The sequence below is a fragment of the Oncorhynchus keta genome, chromosome 37, assembly GCF_023373465.1.
Source record: "Oncorhynchus keta strain PuntledgeMale-10-30-2019 chromosome 37, Oket_V2, whole genome shotgun sequence".
NCBI classification, from domain to species: domain Eukaryota; kingdom Metazoa; phylum Chordata; class Actinopteri; order Salmoniformes; family Salmonidae; genus Oncorhynchus; species Oncorhynchus keta.
The window spans coordinates 24999126-25014476 of NC_068457.1; the positions used below are offsets into that span (position 1 = coordinate 24999126).

The window sequence follows — 15351 nt, forward strand, 5'->3', positions numbered from 1 at the left end:
AAGATGTTTCCACCTTTTAATGGTGTGATTGGTAAGATGTTTCCACCTTTAATGGTGTGATTGGTAAGATGTTTCCACCTGTTAATGGTGTGATTGGTAAGATGTTTCCACCTGTTAATGGTGTGATTGGTAAGATGTTTCCACCTGTTAATGGTGTGATTGGTAAGATGTTTCCACCTGTTAATGGTGTGATTGGTAAGATGTTTCCACCTGTTAATGGTGTGATTGGTAAGATGTTTCCACCTGTTAATGGTGTGATTGGTAAGATGTTTCCACCTGTTAATGGTGTGATTGGTAAGATGTTTCCACCTGTTAATGGTGTGATTGGTAAGATGTTTCCACCTGTTAATGGTGTGATTGGTAAGATGTTTCCACCTGTTAATGGTGTGATTGGTGATTTTCCACCTGTTAATGGTGTGATTGGTAAGATTTTCCACCTGTTAATGGTGTGATTGGTAAGATGTTTCCACCTGTTAATGGTGTGATTGGTAAGATGTTTCCACCTGTTAATGGTGTGATTGGTAAGATGTTTCCACCTGTTAATGGTGTGATTGGTAAGATGTTTCCACCTTTAATGGTGTGATTGGTAAGATGTTTCCACCTGTTAATGGTGTGATTGGTAAGATGTTTCCACCTGTTAATGGTGTGATTGGTAAGATGTTTCCACCTTTTAATGGTGTGATTGGTAAGATGTTTCCACCTGAATGGTGTGATTGGTAAGATGTTTCCACCTGTTAATGGTGTGATTGGCAAGATGTTTCCACCTGTTAATGGTGTGATTGGTAAGATGTTTCCACCTTTTAATGGTGTGATTGGCAAGATGTTTCCACCTGTTAATGGTGTGATTGGTAAGATGTTTCCACCTGTTAATGGTGTGATTGGTAAGATGTTTCCACCTTTTAATGGTGTGATTGGTAAGATGTTTCCACCTGTTAATGGTGTGATTGGTAAGATGTTTCCACCTGTTAATGGTGTGATTGGTAAGATGTTTCCACCTGTTAATGGTGTGATTGGCAAGATGTTTCCACCTGTTAATGGTGTGATTGGTAAGATGTTTCCACCTTTTAATGGTGTGATTGGTAAGATGTTTCCACCTTTTAATGGTGTGATTGGTAAGATGTTTCCACCTGTTAATGGTGTGATTGGTAAGATGTTTCCACCTGTTAATGGTGTGATTGGTAAGATGTTTCCACCTGTTAATGGTGTGATTGGTAAGATGTTTCCACCTTTTAATGGTGTGATTGGTAAGATGTTTCCACCTTTTAATGGTGTGATTGGTAAGATGTTTCCACCTGTTAATGGTGTGATTGGTAAGATGTTTCCACCTGTTAATGGTGTGATTGGTAAGATGTTTCCACCTTTTAATGGTGTGATTGGTAAGATGTTTCCACCTGTTAATGGTGTGATTGGTAAGATGTTTCCACCTGTTAATGGTGTGATTGGTAAGATGTTTCCACCTGTTAATGGTGTGATTGGTAAGATGTTTCCACCTGTTAATGGTGTGATTGGTAAGATGTTTCCACCTGTTAATGGTGTGATTGGTAAGATGTTTCCACCTGTTAATGGTGTGATTGGTAAGATGTTTCCACCTGTTAATGGTGTGATTGGTAAGATGTTTCCACCTGTTAATGGTGTGATTGGTAAGATGTTTCCACCTGTTAATGGTGTGATTGGTAAGATGTTTCCACCTGTTAATGGTGTGATTGGTAAGATGTTTCCACCTGTTAATGGTGTGATTGGCAAGATGTTTCCACCTGTTAATGGTGTGATTGGTAAGATGTTTCCACCTGTTAATGGTGTGATTGGTAAGATGTTTCCACCTGTTAATGGTGTGATTGGTAAGATGTTTCCACCTGTTAATGGTGTGATTGGTAAGATGTTTCCACCTTTTAATGGTGTGATTGGTAAGATGTTTCCACCTTTTAATGGTGTGATTGGTAAGATGTTTCCACCTGTTAATGGTGTGATTGGTAAGATGTTTCCACCTTTTAATGGTGTGATTGGTAAGATGTTTCCACCTGTTAATGGTGTGATTGGTAAGATGTTTCCACCTTTTAATGGTGTGATTGGTAAGATGTTTCCACCTGTTAATGGTGTGATTGGCAAGATGTTTCCACCTGTTAATGGTGTGATTGGTAAGATGTTTCCACCTGTTAATGGTGTGATTGGTAAGATGTTTCCACCTGTTAATGGTGTGATTGGTAAGATGTTTCCACCTGTTAATGGTGTGATTGGTAAGATGTTTCCACCTTTTAATGGTGTGATTGGTAAGATGTTTCCACCTGTTAATGGTGTGATTGGTAAGATGTTTCCACCTGTTAATGGTGTGATTGGTAAGATGTTTCCACCTTTTAATGGTGTGATTGGCAAGATGTTTCCACCTTTTAATGGTGTGATTGGTAAGATGTTTCCACCTGTTAATGGTGTGATTGGTAAGATGTTTCCACCTGTTAATGGTGTGGTTATAGTCTAATCGGGTGCACCCGCAGTCACACGCTATTGCCAAGGACACGGTAACCTAGATAACGTCAGTTAGGTTAAACCAGGCCAAGAATGAAATAAAACAACCATTCAATCGATCAGGATAGTCCGTTTCATGAATAGGGAGTATGTATGCAGTGTTGTATAGCTGAGTTATTATGGACTCAAACCCTCTAGCAAGCTAGCTAACTAACTAAGCGTAACTAGGTATTTCTGGTTATATTCCCAAGGTGACTGTGTCCCAGTTTCGCATTAGCGGGTCAACAGACAATGTTGAACAATATAACTAACTAGCTATATTTTGCTTGCTGATTAAGTCACATGACAACATTGTAAAACTAAAATATGTTTATGCATCATTGATGAATTCAACACTATTCCCCATAGAAACAATAATAATTGATGTACTGCTCATTGAGTACTGCTCAAAACGAACGGATCTGGCACTTGCAGTAGAGAGTATCTGTCAACTTCGACATGTATTTTTCACACTAGTTAAACACGTTTTGACAGCTTTTGAGAACATTTTCCCGTGTAACACTTTTACCCAACCGACACAACAAAAGTGAATGCGTTTCTTTAAGAGTAGGCTACAGCCTCATCTGTTGAATGTGCTGCCATCTACTGGGCGGAGGTAAGGCCTGCTGAATGAGCCTACGACATATTTTCTCTGCCTACACATTACATACGTATCCTAGGGTAGTATGGGATTTGGGCTTCAATAATCCAATAAGATTAACAAAACTTTTTAATTTGTTATTTTATTCAAAACCCAATATGTTTTGGGTTACATTGAAAAGTCTAAATTTCAGGGTATTTTTAAAATATTTAACCTTTATTTAACTAGGCAAGTCAGTTAAGAACAAATTCTTATCCCCCATCAGTGTGGGATTTGCTATTCTCTAATCCAGTGAGATTGTGAACTAACCTTTTGAATGGGTCATTTCATTCAACAGCAAGTATGTACCAAAAGAGAATATGTTTTACAGTGGGCTAACATATATTTTCTGCAGTACAAAAAGGCTTGATATAGCCATATGTTGCTTGATGATACTTTAATACCCATGTATGGATAAATGGCACGGCTGTATGGGACTAGTCAAACATGATAGATGCTAAGTGAGATCCCTGGGTTTCTGAAGATGTGTCAAACAGTCGATGGAAGAAGTTATTTGTAATGTCTTCAACCTTCCTATTTTCATCACATTAAAGGCCCATTGCAGTCAAAAACGTGACTTTCCTGTATTATAGATTTCCACACTGAGGTTGGTATAATACTGTGAAATTGTGAAAATTATGATAATGCCCTTTTAGAGTAAGAGCTGTTTAGATAAGAATGCCTTAAGTTTCAGCCTGTTTTGGTGGGATGGAGTTTAGTTAATAAACCAGTAACAGAGTTCCAAAACTCTCTGCCAATAAATGCTCGTTTTCAGCCCCCACCACCCCGGTCCCCCCATTGAAAACCATAATAAAAACGGGGGCATTGGGCCTTTAACTTACCATTGCAACATGTAACTGTAGATTCAGCAAATAGTGTTCTTTCAGTCAACAGGTCACAGTAGTTCACTTGTTTAATATTACTACATGTTTATGAAAAAAATATGCTATGATATGATAGTTGTATTTCAGTGAAGGTGTATTTATACACATCTTAATATTCCTGTCTTATCTTTTCATGGAGGACACCTGTAAAATAGTACATCGTCACAAAGCTCAAAGAAGAAGACCAACAATCAAGCCAGGTGGGGGATGTACTTTTGGAAAAGTTTATTCTGAAACGGCAGAGTGAAAATAAATATAACTGACGGGGGAGGGGCTTGGCGGCCGATCCACAATCTTTTCCCGCCAGCATTGCCGGCAAGATGATGATGACATGAGGTGGGCGGGGCAGAGGGTACAATCCCCTACTTGATGAGTGGTCACCGTCCCACCCCAAGTGGAGAAACATGCCCCAGGTGGAGGCGAGGGATCTGACAGCGGAGAGGTCACTTCCGTAGAGAGGAGTAGTGATGAGTTGAAAAGTTGACAGAGGAAAATAAAACAAACACAGAATGGCTTTTCGACATCCCATTATAGTCCTTTTCTTTCCTAGGTTGGTCTTTAGAAAAACAGTCCTGACACCATGGGGTCTGGGAGATAGATAAGCTTTGGTTGCCGAAGCACTATCTTACACAGACAGGACGTGCTTGACGAAAGCTGTCGGGAGAATAGAGAGAAAGCATAAGTACTGGAGCAAGAGACCAAATAAAAAAATCATAAAAAACAAACACATTTATAAAATCATTTGATAAACATCAATTTGATCACTTTAAATAAGAGTATAATATTTGAATGATAGTGTTACTAAAACAGTCTGTGACGTGATCTGTGCAGGATCCAAGGTATTGGCTCTTTAGAGGTTGAACAAGACTTGCCCTCATAGTTGATGCTGCCGTTCTCGTCCTCCTGACCTATAAGGAGGGAATCAATCTCGGCCTCGGACATCTTCTCACCTAAGAGGGACCAACAACGAGCCAGTCAGGATAACACACGCATCCTGAATGCAAAATCAACCCCAACACACCCTACACCCTAAGCACTTGGGTAGATCTGAGACGTTTAGACAGGTGTAAGCAATGTGGCAGTAGTGTCCCTCGGGTGTAAGGTGGCCAGGGGATGTCACCCAGCCAACCCCTAACCCACTGCCCAGTCAGCGCTGTACTGTAACGTGTCTAAATGTATCGACTCCACTCACCCAGTGTGCCCAGCACGATGCGCAGCTCAGCCCCAGACACGGTGCCGTTGCCCTCCTTGTCGAAGACGCGGAGACCCTCAACGTAGTCATCAAGTGTACCCTTCACTATTTTATCCACCTTTTCCATCATGGGCATGAAATCGGCGAAGGCCAGCCTCTTGTTGGCCATATCTGACACGACGAAGGAGAAGAGATCAACATTAGTCACACACGGTAGGGTGGTCCCATCTACAGCCTTCCACTGCTTGTTTTCCTACGATCACACCGTACACACCACGTACAACAGTAGTGTCTCGCTAGTGACGGTCGTTACCTCATTATTATTTTATATAATCGGTCTTTCAACGAGACAACAAAATTAACATTCACATTGTTACCAGATGTGGGTTCAAAGAGTATTTGTTTATTTCAAATACGTGGAGTGTTTGATCAAGACCACCTGGAGGGCGGTGGGGTGGGATTTACACTTTTGGGACTATTCCATCCCCGGGGCCACATTCAGTAGGGAAAACGTATGTGGGACTTTGCAATGTCATGACTAGAACAGACATCATTACTTATTCTACAGGAGTTGAGAGGCCTGTTTGGTCTTCATACTACATTTATACCTGAACGTGTCATGACGTTCTCACAACGTTCTCTCAACCTATCCCTATAGGAGTAGTGGTGGTCTCACCATCGGGGGTTGGTTTTCCCAGGATCGCTGCAACCTCCTTGTTCTGGGGGTTCTGTCCCAGGGCGCGCATGACATCAGCCACCTGGTTGTATCCAATCATGCTGTCACCGACTCTGTCGAAGAGCCCGAAGGCCTCTTTGAAGTCTGGAGGGCGGAGGGAAGAGCAGAAGAGTTACGATGAGTTGGATGAAGACAAGCAGAAAGTGGGCACAAACATACAGTAAGTAACCTGACAACTCTTCACACTCAAAATGTTTCAATAAATCAAAGTTGTAATATTTTAGTTATTGAAAGGGGCGAAAAGGAGCTTCGTCGTTATTAGTCATTTTGTTTTGTGAACCAATGGCAAAACAGACCAGATATTTGTTCAATACTTCTAGTAAAACTACACGCAATCAATGACACCGTTCTCCTAAAAGTTCATTCTAAATGCAGCACTGGAGAATGGTGAGAAACGACATGTCTCATGTTGCTGTGCTGCAGATTCCAAGATGGCGACCGCTTGATTCCTCCCTCATTGTCCCCTGAATAATTAGCAACTGTAGAGGTGCAGAAAGGTAGCATGGCAGGCGGGTCCCTATTTCTATGGACTCCACTGTGAATCCCAATTGAAAGTGATCCAACAGATTACTGGCCTTATGTGATTTCTGAACTGCAGCAGCTGCCCCCCTCCCTCACTCCCCCTACAAGGCCTGCTGGCGTTTGGCATTTAGAACCAGCGACTGACAAGCAATACGCCCTAAGAAAATAACCCATGCCGTATACGGGCACGGGCGTGTCCGTCTGCTCGGTTTAAACATAAGAATGCTGACTCTGGAGTAATCAACACATGCTAGCATAGGGCCCGCCTGCATTCCTGCAGCACCCAGCCTAGCTTCTCCTCCAGCCAATGGGGCCCGCCTGCATTCCTGCAGCACCCAGCCTAGCTTCTCCTGCAGCACCCAGCCTAGCTTCTCCTCCAGCACCCAGCCTAACTTCTCCTCCAGCCAATGGGGCCTCCTGCATTCCTGCAGCACCCAGCCTAGCTTCTCCTCCAGCCAATGGGGCCCACCTGCATTCCTGCAGCACCCAGCCTAGCTTCTACTCCAGCACCCAGCCTAGCTGCTCCTCCAGCCAAATGGGCTCGCCTGTATTCCTGCAGCACCCAGCCTAGCTTCTCCTGCAGCACCCAGCCTAGCTTCTCCTCCAGCCAATGGGGCCCACCTGCATTCCTGCAGCACCCAGCCTAGCTTCTCCTGCAGCACCCAGCCTAGCTTCTCCTCCAGCCAATGGGGCCCACCTGTATTCCTGCAGCACCCAGCCTAGCTTCTCCTGCAGCACCCAGCCTAGCTGCTTATAAATGGGCTTTGTATTCCTGCAGCACCCAGCCTATAGCACCCAGCCTAGCTGCTTCCAGCCAAATGGGCTTTATTCCTGCAGCACCCAGCCTAGCTTCTCCTGCAGCACCCAGCCTGCTGCTTCCAGCCAAATGGGCTTGTATTCCTAGCACCCAGCCTAGCTTCTCCTGCAGCACCCAGCCTAGCTTCTCCTCCAGCCAATGGGGCCCACCTGCATTCCTGCAGCACCCAGCCTAGCTTCTCCTGCAGCACCCAGCTTAGCTTCTCCTCCAGCCAATGGGGCCCACCTGTATTCCTGCAGCACCCAGCCTAGCTTCTCCTGCAGCACCCAGCCTAGCTTCTCCTCCAGCCAATGGGGCCCACCTGTATTCCTGCAGCACCCAGTCTAGCTTCTCCTGCAGCACCCAGCCTAGCTGCTCCTCCAGCCAAATGGGCTCGCCTGTATTCCTGCAGCACCCAGCCAAGCTGCTCCTCCAGCCAATAGCTATTTCTCTAGTCTAGAGTATGCAGAAGCAGTGGATTCTTTAGGTAACACTTTATAATAACTTTTATTACATTATAAATGGTTATAAATGTTTACAAATAATGAAAAAACATTTGTTTATTAATGCTTATTTATGAAAGTTGATCAAGTGTTACCAATTTATTCTAATAGTGACTTGTCTGATAAAATAACACCTATACAATAATTGTATTGTATTGTATAAGATGACATACAGGAATTGTATATGGTCTTATGAACAGTGTGTTAATGATGTGTCCAGTATAGGAGAGTGTACATTCCACTGGACTGCCACTGACTGACGTGATACTTAACTAGGTGCTAAAATGAATAAAGGGCCTCAACAGTTCATTTCCAGCTCACCCTTTTCTGACCAGTTACCTACCACTAGTTAGTTCTACACACACACACACACACACCAGCTGCCGCTAGTTCTACACACCAGCTGCCGCTAGTTCTACACACCAGCTGCCGCTAGTTCTACACACCAGCTGCCGCTAGTTCTACACACCAGCTGCCGCTAGTTCTACACACCAGCTGCCGCTAGTTCTACACACCAGCTGCCGCTAGTTCTACACACCAGCTGCCGCTAGTTCTACACACCAGCTGCCGCTAGTTCTACACACCAGCTGCCGCTAGTTCTACACACCAACTGCCGCTAGTTCTACACACCAACTGCCACTAGTTCTACACACCAACTGCCACTAGTTCTACACACCAACTGCCACTAGTTCTACACACCAACTGCCACTAGTTCTACACACCAACTGCCACTAGTTCTACACACCAACTGCCACTAGTTCTACACACCAACTGCCACTAGTTCTACACACTAACTGCTACTAGTTCTACACACCAACTGCTACTAGTTCTACACACCAACTGCCACTAGTTCTACACACCAACTGCCACTAGTTCTACACACTAACTGCTACTAGTTCTACACACCAACTGCCACTAGTTCTACACACCACCTAGCTCTACACAAAAACAACAGCCACTCTAAAGGAGTCTTTTAAAAGATCATGTCCTTCAGTGAGGAACAAAGGGTGGGGGGGTCAGGCTCCTGCTGTACGGAGATGCGGCTGGCCACGCGAGCCCTAAGGACCACTGTGCTCTGTCATTCAAGACAAGACAGTGCTGCTCAGAATAGAAGCAGGGACACTAATCTCCTCTGGACAGCTGAACAAGCCCCTGCACTTGTGTTGTCAAGGCCATGGGCTCCAAAACTAGTGGACACAACTTAGGTCATTTCCAGTGACTTATCACACTTTGTTAGGCCCTCACAGAGGGGACCTCATGGTGCAGAAGCCATGCAGATCATACAATTCTACATTGAGAGGATAACTAAAGCTAGTCCACAGGGGAATGTATTCTGGGGGCAACTTGACTGAGTGTAATTTTGCCTATTGAACTTGGTGAGTGCTACTTTGTAAAACACAGGGGACATGCTTTATCACTGAGCTATCTGTAAAGACATAGTCCTCACCTAGTCCTACACAGAGTCCTCACCTAGTCCTACACAGAGTCCTCACCTAGTCCTACACAGAGTCCTCACCTAGTCCTACACAGAGTCCTCACCTAGTCCTACACAGAGTCCTCACCTAGTCCTACACAGAGTCCTCACCTAGTCCTACACAGAGTCCTCACCTAGTCCTACACAGAGTCCTCACCTAGTCCTACACAGAGTCCTCACCTAGTCCTACACAGAGTCCTCACCTAGTCCTACACAGAGTCCTCACCTAGTCCTACACAGAGTCCTCACCTAGTCCTACACAGAGTCCTCACCTAGTCCTACACAGAGTCCTCACCTAGTCCTACACAGAGTCCTCACCTAGTCCTACACAGAGTCCTCACCTAGTCCTACACAGAGTCCTCACCTAGTCCTACACACAGTCCTCACCTAGTCCTACACAGAGTCCTCACCTAGTCCTACACACAGTCCTCACCTAGTCCCACACAGAGTCCTCACCTAGTCCCACACAGAGTCCTCACCTAGTCCTACACAGAGTCCTCACCTAGTCCTACAGAGTCCTCACCTAGTCCTACACAGAGTCCTCACCTAGTCCTACACAGAGTCCTCACCTAGTCCTACACAGAGTCCTCACCTAGTCCTACACAGAGTCCTCACCTAGTCCTACACAGAGTCCTCACCTAGTCCTACACAGAGTCCTCACCTAGTCCTACACAGAGTCCTCACCTAGTCCTACACAGAGTCCTCACCTAGTCCTACACAGAGTCCTCACCTAGTCCTACACAGAGTCCTCACCTAGTCCTACACAGAGTCCTCACCTAGTCCTACACAGAGTCCTCACCTAGTCCTACACAGAGTCCTCACCTAGTCCTACACAGAGTCCTCACCTAGTCCTACACAGAGTCCTCACCTAGTCCTACACAGAGTCCTCACCTAGTCCTACACAGTCCTCACCTAGAGAGTAGATAGACTGAACAAAGAGACGGCCCTGAGAAACTCAACACACTTCACTTACCCTCGAGCTGGTCGGCCGAAAAAGCAGAGGCGGCGGATGCCTCAGCGGGAGCAGCATCAGCCTATTAAAGATGCACACAGCACAAGACAAGGATGAGTCCCTAGGACCTGATCTGGGACCTGTTATAACCAATCCATCACCATCATGCACCACAGGGCGTCCTGCCGTTCTCAAAGTACCAACACATCGCCGGCACCATGGTGATACAGAGACTAATCTCAAAGTGATGCAGGTGCTCAACAGAATAACATACAAGTACAGGTGTATAGGAGGTCTACATTCAGTAGTAATTACAGTAGTTAGTGTGACGATGGCTAGATTAAATGCTTTCAATGGTACAAGTACGTAGAGATGTACAGATAAGCATTAGGGAGATATTCCAAGGTTTCTCTGTGGAGCCCAATGAGAAGCTCTAATCTAATACTTCCACCTTGGTTTCTTCCCCCCAAAATGGAGTATGACAGTGGCTTATTTTGTTAAAGAAAGGAACCACCCAAGTCTTGATATCCAATCTCTATACCAAATCACACAGATGGTAGTTCTGTAGCAACGTCAGGCTTTTAGATCATCCAATAGCCCCAAAGCCACACAAATGTATAGGCACAAAAAGAAGCATTCAGGCAGTGGTAAATCCCAAAGTACACACCATTACGGAGATGAAGGAGTTGACACGGGGCAGAAAGAAATACTAAAGAAGCCGGAGTCCCGAGAGAGAGAGAGTGGTCCTGAACCATGCTCAATGTCCCTCTCTTATTTATGATCGGGTGGTGATGTCACGGGGCGGGTCAGATGCCACTCTGGAAGTTCTCTAACTTTCTTAGGGCAATACGGAAAGTGGAGCTGTGGTCGCCTCTTGGAGCGCTGGCAGGCCTTTAGAAGGACGGGGACAGGGCTATATTTAGTCGGCTAAGGAACTGATTCGAGACGCCTTGTCTCGGGTCAGCATTTCCAAACCCCTTTACAAGGGTCGCAAATTATTTTATTGGTTGACATTCTAGCCTGAAGTAGGTGGGTGATAGATGGGCACTGAAATGGGCTGGATTTGCGTGTTCCGGAGCGGATTTTTAAAAATGCGCCGAACCACCAGAACCTACAACTGCAGAAAGCTTCTCATGTGATATTTTTAAACAGTGAGAGTCTTCCTCCTCTTATGGTTGTATAGGGGAGTAGTCAAAACACACAACGAAAAGCAGGGTCCTGTTGGGTCCGCAGCAACAGTACGTCATGAAGCACAACGTTTAACAGGATGTTTTTTGGGCCGTAATAAGCATAGTGCCCTACAAATCAAGTTAGCCTTTTCCTATTGACGCTGCACACCTATTTGCATTAGGCCATAAACAACTGACACGAATTCGGTGGTAGGCTAATAAGTAGATGTGCGTGGGTTAAAAAAATCCCCTGGGAAGCCAAGCCAGAAAAAAAGCCATATTACAACCTGTGTGTTGTGATAATTGAGTTGTTTGCTCTATAACCTGTTAGTCCATATGTCTTGACACCGTGATATTTAGGTCTAAAGGCAGAGACAATAAGTAGACACAGTGGCAGAATACATTCAATCACACCTCTGTTTCATCACAAAACCGGAGTGCAACTCTGTCCGGTTTAGTCCACAAAGCATGTTGTATGTAACAGTTAGTTTTACCTGACATACAGCATGGTCAACAAAGTTCATGTTTCCCATATTTTGGGACTAATGATTTAGAACCAGGGACAGTTACTGAAAGTCGCAAAGAAAACAGGAGCTGCCTCTACTATTGCAGCATCACCTGTGCTTAGCATAAAACAGTGACAACAAAAAGACACCACTAACAAGTGTCCAATCAATGGACGCTAAATATGCGGCTGTCCATGGTTCTGATGTGTTTGTTCGTGCAAGTGGGAAAAACATGTTGACTCACCCTACTTGTAGAGGTCAATGCCATCCTTCTCTCTTGCACGTTGACGAAACGGTCTATGATTGTCAGTACACGCTTTATTTGTTGTCGTCTTAGGCTACCTGGCTAAAACGCTTGCTCGCTAGAATAACTTCCTTTCATGGGCAATGTTATCTAGTTAACATTAGCCTTCTACGTCTAGCTACATATTGAACTTCAATCTTCTTAGTCCAGGGACACAATGTATTTTATGGTTGAATCAAAATCACTGTAATAATCATTGGCCAGTGCAGAGAACTAAGTAAACCCACAAATCCAAATACCCATCTCCACCCATGGAACATTTAGGAAAGGGTCCATTTTAGCAAGATGGCCACCGTTGGACAACAACAAAACGAGATGCAACAATTCAAGGTATTTTTCTGTGATAGGAGTGATGGCATATCCAAGCTGGCTTCCCTTTACACTTTGTTTTGGTGAGTCAGGACCATTCACAGTTGAGCTCAAGGCTGATTGGCTATTCATACTTTTTATCAAGACTGATTGGCTATTCATACTTTTTATCAAGACTGATTGGCTATTCATACTTTTTATCAAGACTGATTGGCTATTCATACTTTTTATCAAGGCTGATTGGCTGTTCATACTTTTTATCAAGGCTGATTGGCTGTTCATACTTTTTATCAAGGCTGATTGGCTATTCATACTTTTTATCAAGGCTGATTGGCTATTCATACTTTTTATCAAGGCTGATTGGCTATTCATACTTTTTATCAAGGCTGATTGGCTATTCATACTTTTTATCAAGGCTGATTGGCTATTCATACTTTTTATCAAGGCTGATTGGCTATTCATACTTTTTATCAAGACTGATTGGCTATTCATACTTTTTATCAAGACTGATTGGCTATTCATACTTTTTTTTATCAAGGTAGGCCAAATGATCACTGGCTTCCCTTGTATTCAATGCTACAGTTGGCAAAAGTAAAGGCTTGTTCTTGTTTTCATTCTACAGTTTGTGTGTTGCATGTTTTACCAATACATTATGACAGAGGTGGACGTTAGCCAATATTTGTGTGTGTGGGTCACTGTAGTAAGAAATGACCAATAACGAGCAGAAAGACACTTTATTCTTCTGTCTTATTGGTTCAATTGTTCTCTCAATAGGAGACGCACTCTTTCGTAAAATAAGATGAGCCGGCATGTCATGAATGTCACCTGACAATCACTACACAAGCTAATAGAACAACCACCCCCTCCAAGCTCCTTCACCCTGTTCAATCGAAACCAGACACCAGGGGATTGTAGAGTGTGTGTGTGTGGGGGGGGTAGCACACATTGTTGCGCAATAGGAATGCACATTAGACTAAAATAACCAAACAATGTGGTCCTACTATAAGAAACAATTATTCTTATCCTTGAATAAGTTTATCCTACCTATGGTCCAAGATTGAGAGTCATCTGCCACTGTACTGTGTCAACAGGCCTAACAGCATAACACACAGGAGAAATACATCATGTCTGTGCTGTCAGAAGTGGACAGGCTACATATCAACGTCTCTGATATAGGATGCATGTTGTATGATGCGTTATTGAAATGGTGCTTGTGAACGTCGATAACAGCCTGGCAGCGAATCAAAGAAATAGAATCATCCGTGATTGAGATAAAGGTTGTATGAGTCCAGTTTGTGATGACACAGATTATAGCTATACTGTGTGTGTGTGGTGTATAAAAGACTTGGAAAATCAACAGCATGAAGAATGAGTAATGATTCACAACAACATAATGTTTTGTATTACAATTCATTAATGCCATGGAAAAGACTATAGCCTACAGCTGAGTACTGATCTATGTCGTGTGCAACGGCTCGGATGGACACGAATAGGTGCATCTGCACCGAATCCAGATATCCAAAGCAATTTAAAAAGGATAGTTACCGGATTTAATTGGGACTGTTTAGCACTTAAACAGAGTTTACATTGAACCAGTGGCCACTTGTTATTGCCCAATCGGCTGTACTTTTGTCTCAAGTTGTTTTTGTCAGAAACCATGTTGGAAATGTTGTGCCTGTGTGGAATCTGACCCTTATGTCACAGTGGTCAGTAGGTCAGACTATAGAATCCACAGTGACTGTCACTGTCCTCGACCCCCAACAAGGTCAAGAACACAGCCATCATTAGTAACATCCCCTGTTAATACCCAGCCACCAAGCACCGCTACATCAACTCATCACCTGTGCTTGATTGAGCTTGCCTGTAGCTTAACAGCCCAACAAATTAGTCCCAAATCGGCAAGCCCCGCCCACCTGGCATTCTAGGCAGGCTAAAGCAAACGCTCAATGTAATTCAAGTAGTATTTGAACCCAGGTTTAATTTATCCCGACCTTGTAGTTCCATCCCCATCCCACCACCAGTGTTTTCCTTCCCCCTCCTGCTGTATGTAATGTGGTGTAAGGACACGCCTGGGGGCTGGGAGAGGCCGCACCCCGGGACACATGAGCACTATTTTTACCCTCGCTCCTGCGGTGTTCAGTTTCTTATCTCCTCCTCCCCCTGTCCCGATCTCAGAGAGGGGGACAGGGAGCAGCTCCTCAAGGGGGGTGTGTCACTGGTTGCTGGGGCATTTGCCCCTTCTACCCTGAGCCAAGTTGTCTTGGGTTCAAATACTATTAGAAATCAATTCACACATTAAGCTATGGTTGATTGAGCTTGCTTGGCTCAAAGACACCAATAGAACAGTCCCAAATGTCAAGCCCAACCACCAAACCCACCCACAGGCTAAGGCAAACAGTCAAATACTATTTAAACCCATGTCAGCCACACATCGTAAAAGAGGGGCAGGGAGCAGGCTTAAAAAAAGAGCTGACGTATTGTGCCCCCTCTCCTTCGGGGTTACAGGAGCCTGATCTGGCATAGAGAGTGTTAGGAGTGGAGTTCCTTAGGGACAGGGTAGATGACTTCAGTAGTCATCCAGCTCCACAGTTACAGCCCAATTAGTGTCCTGTTAGAGGCTCATACTGTAACACCCCTTTACAGCTGACCCAGGACCAGCCAATAAGGATGTGCTGATTAGCATGTATAACCGCATCAGTAAATGAGTCAATACAGCAGGTTACAGAGCAGCTTGTGATGGAGGTGGTTCGGGGAACCTTGTGGTGGCTCCCTAAGCTCAGTAGGTAAACAGTCTTGTTGCACACAGCAGACCTGTGGTTTAACAGGCACATCTTTGGTGCCTCTGTGAACAGAGTCAAATATAGA

At 44.4% G+C, this 15351-nt stretch overlaps 1 protein-coding gene and 1 long non-coding RNA gene across 2 annotated transcripts; both read right to left on the reverse strand.

Annotated features, from left to right (window-relative positions):
* Nucleotides 1-4224: 4224 nt before the first annotated feature.
* On the reverse strand, nt 4225-11215 carry mylz3 (myosin, light polypeptide 3, skeletal muscle). The gene is made up of 6 exons (XM_052499913.1): nt 10866-11215; nt 10220-10280; nt 5892-6035; nt 5216-5386; nt 4896-4973; nt 4225-4677 (listed from the first exon to the last, which is right to left on the reverse strand). Exons 1-6 carry the CDS (start codon nt 10866-10868, stop codon nt 4649-4651), a joined length of 486 nt encoding a protein of 161 aa, XP_052355873.1. The 5' UTR covers nt 10869-11215; the 3' UTR covers nt 4225-4648.
* Nucleotides 7396-10209, reverse strand: LOC127916784 (uncharacterized). The gene is made up of 4 exons (XR_008095954.1): nt 9770-10209; nt 8705-9610; nt 7516-8589; nt 7396-7439 (listed from the first exon to the last, which is right to left on the reverse strand). It is a non-coding gene; the product is annotated as an uncharacterized LOC127916784 (long non-coding RNA).
* Nucleotides 11216-15351: the final 4136 nt, after the last annotated feature.

Excerpts from the sequence above, each read along its gene's own strand:
- mylz3 (XM_052499913.1), bottom strand. Across the intron at positions 5,387-5,891 it reads GGGAAAACCAACCCCCGATG|ATATGGCCAACAAGAGGCTG; the intron begins GTGAGACCACCA and ends TCGTCGTGTCAG. Across the intron at positions 4,678-4,895 it reads CGGCAGCATCAACTATGAGG|CTTTCGTCAAGCACGTCCTG; the intron begins GCAAGTCTTGTT and ends TTCTCCCGACAG.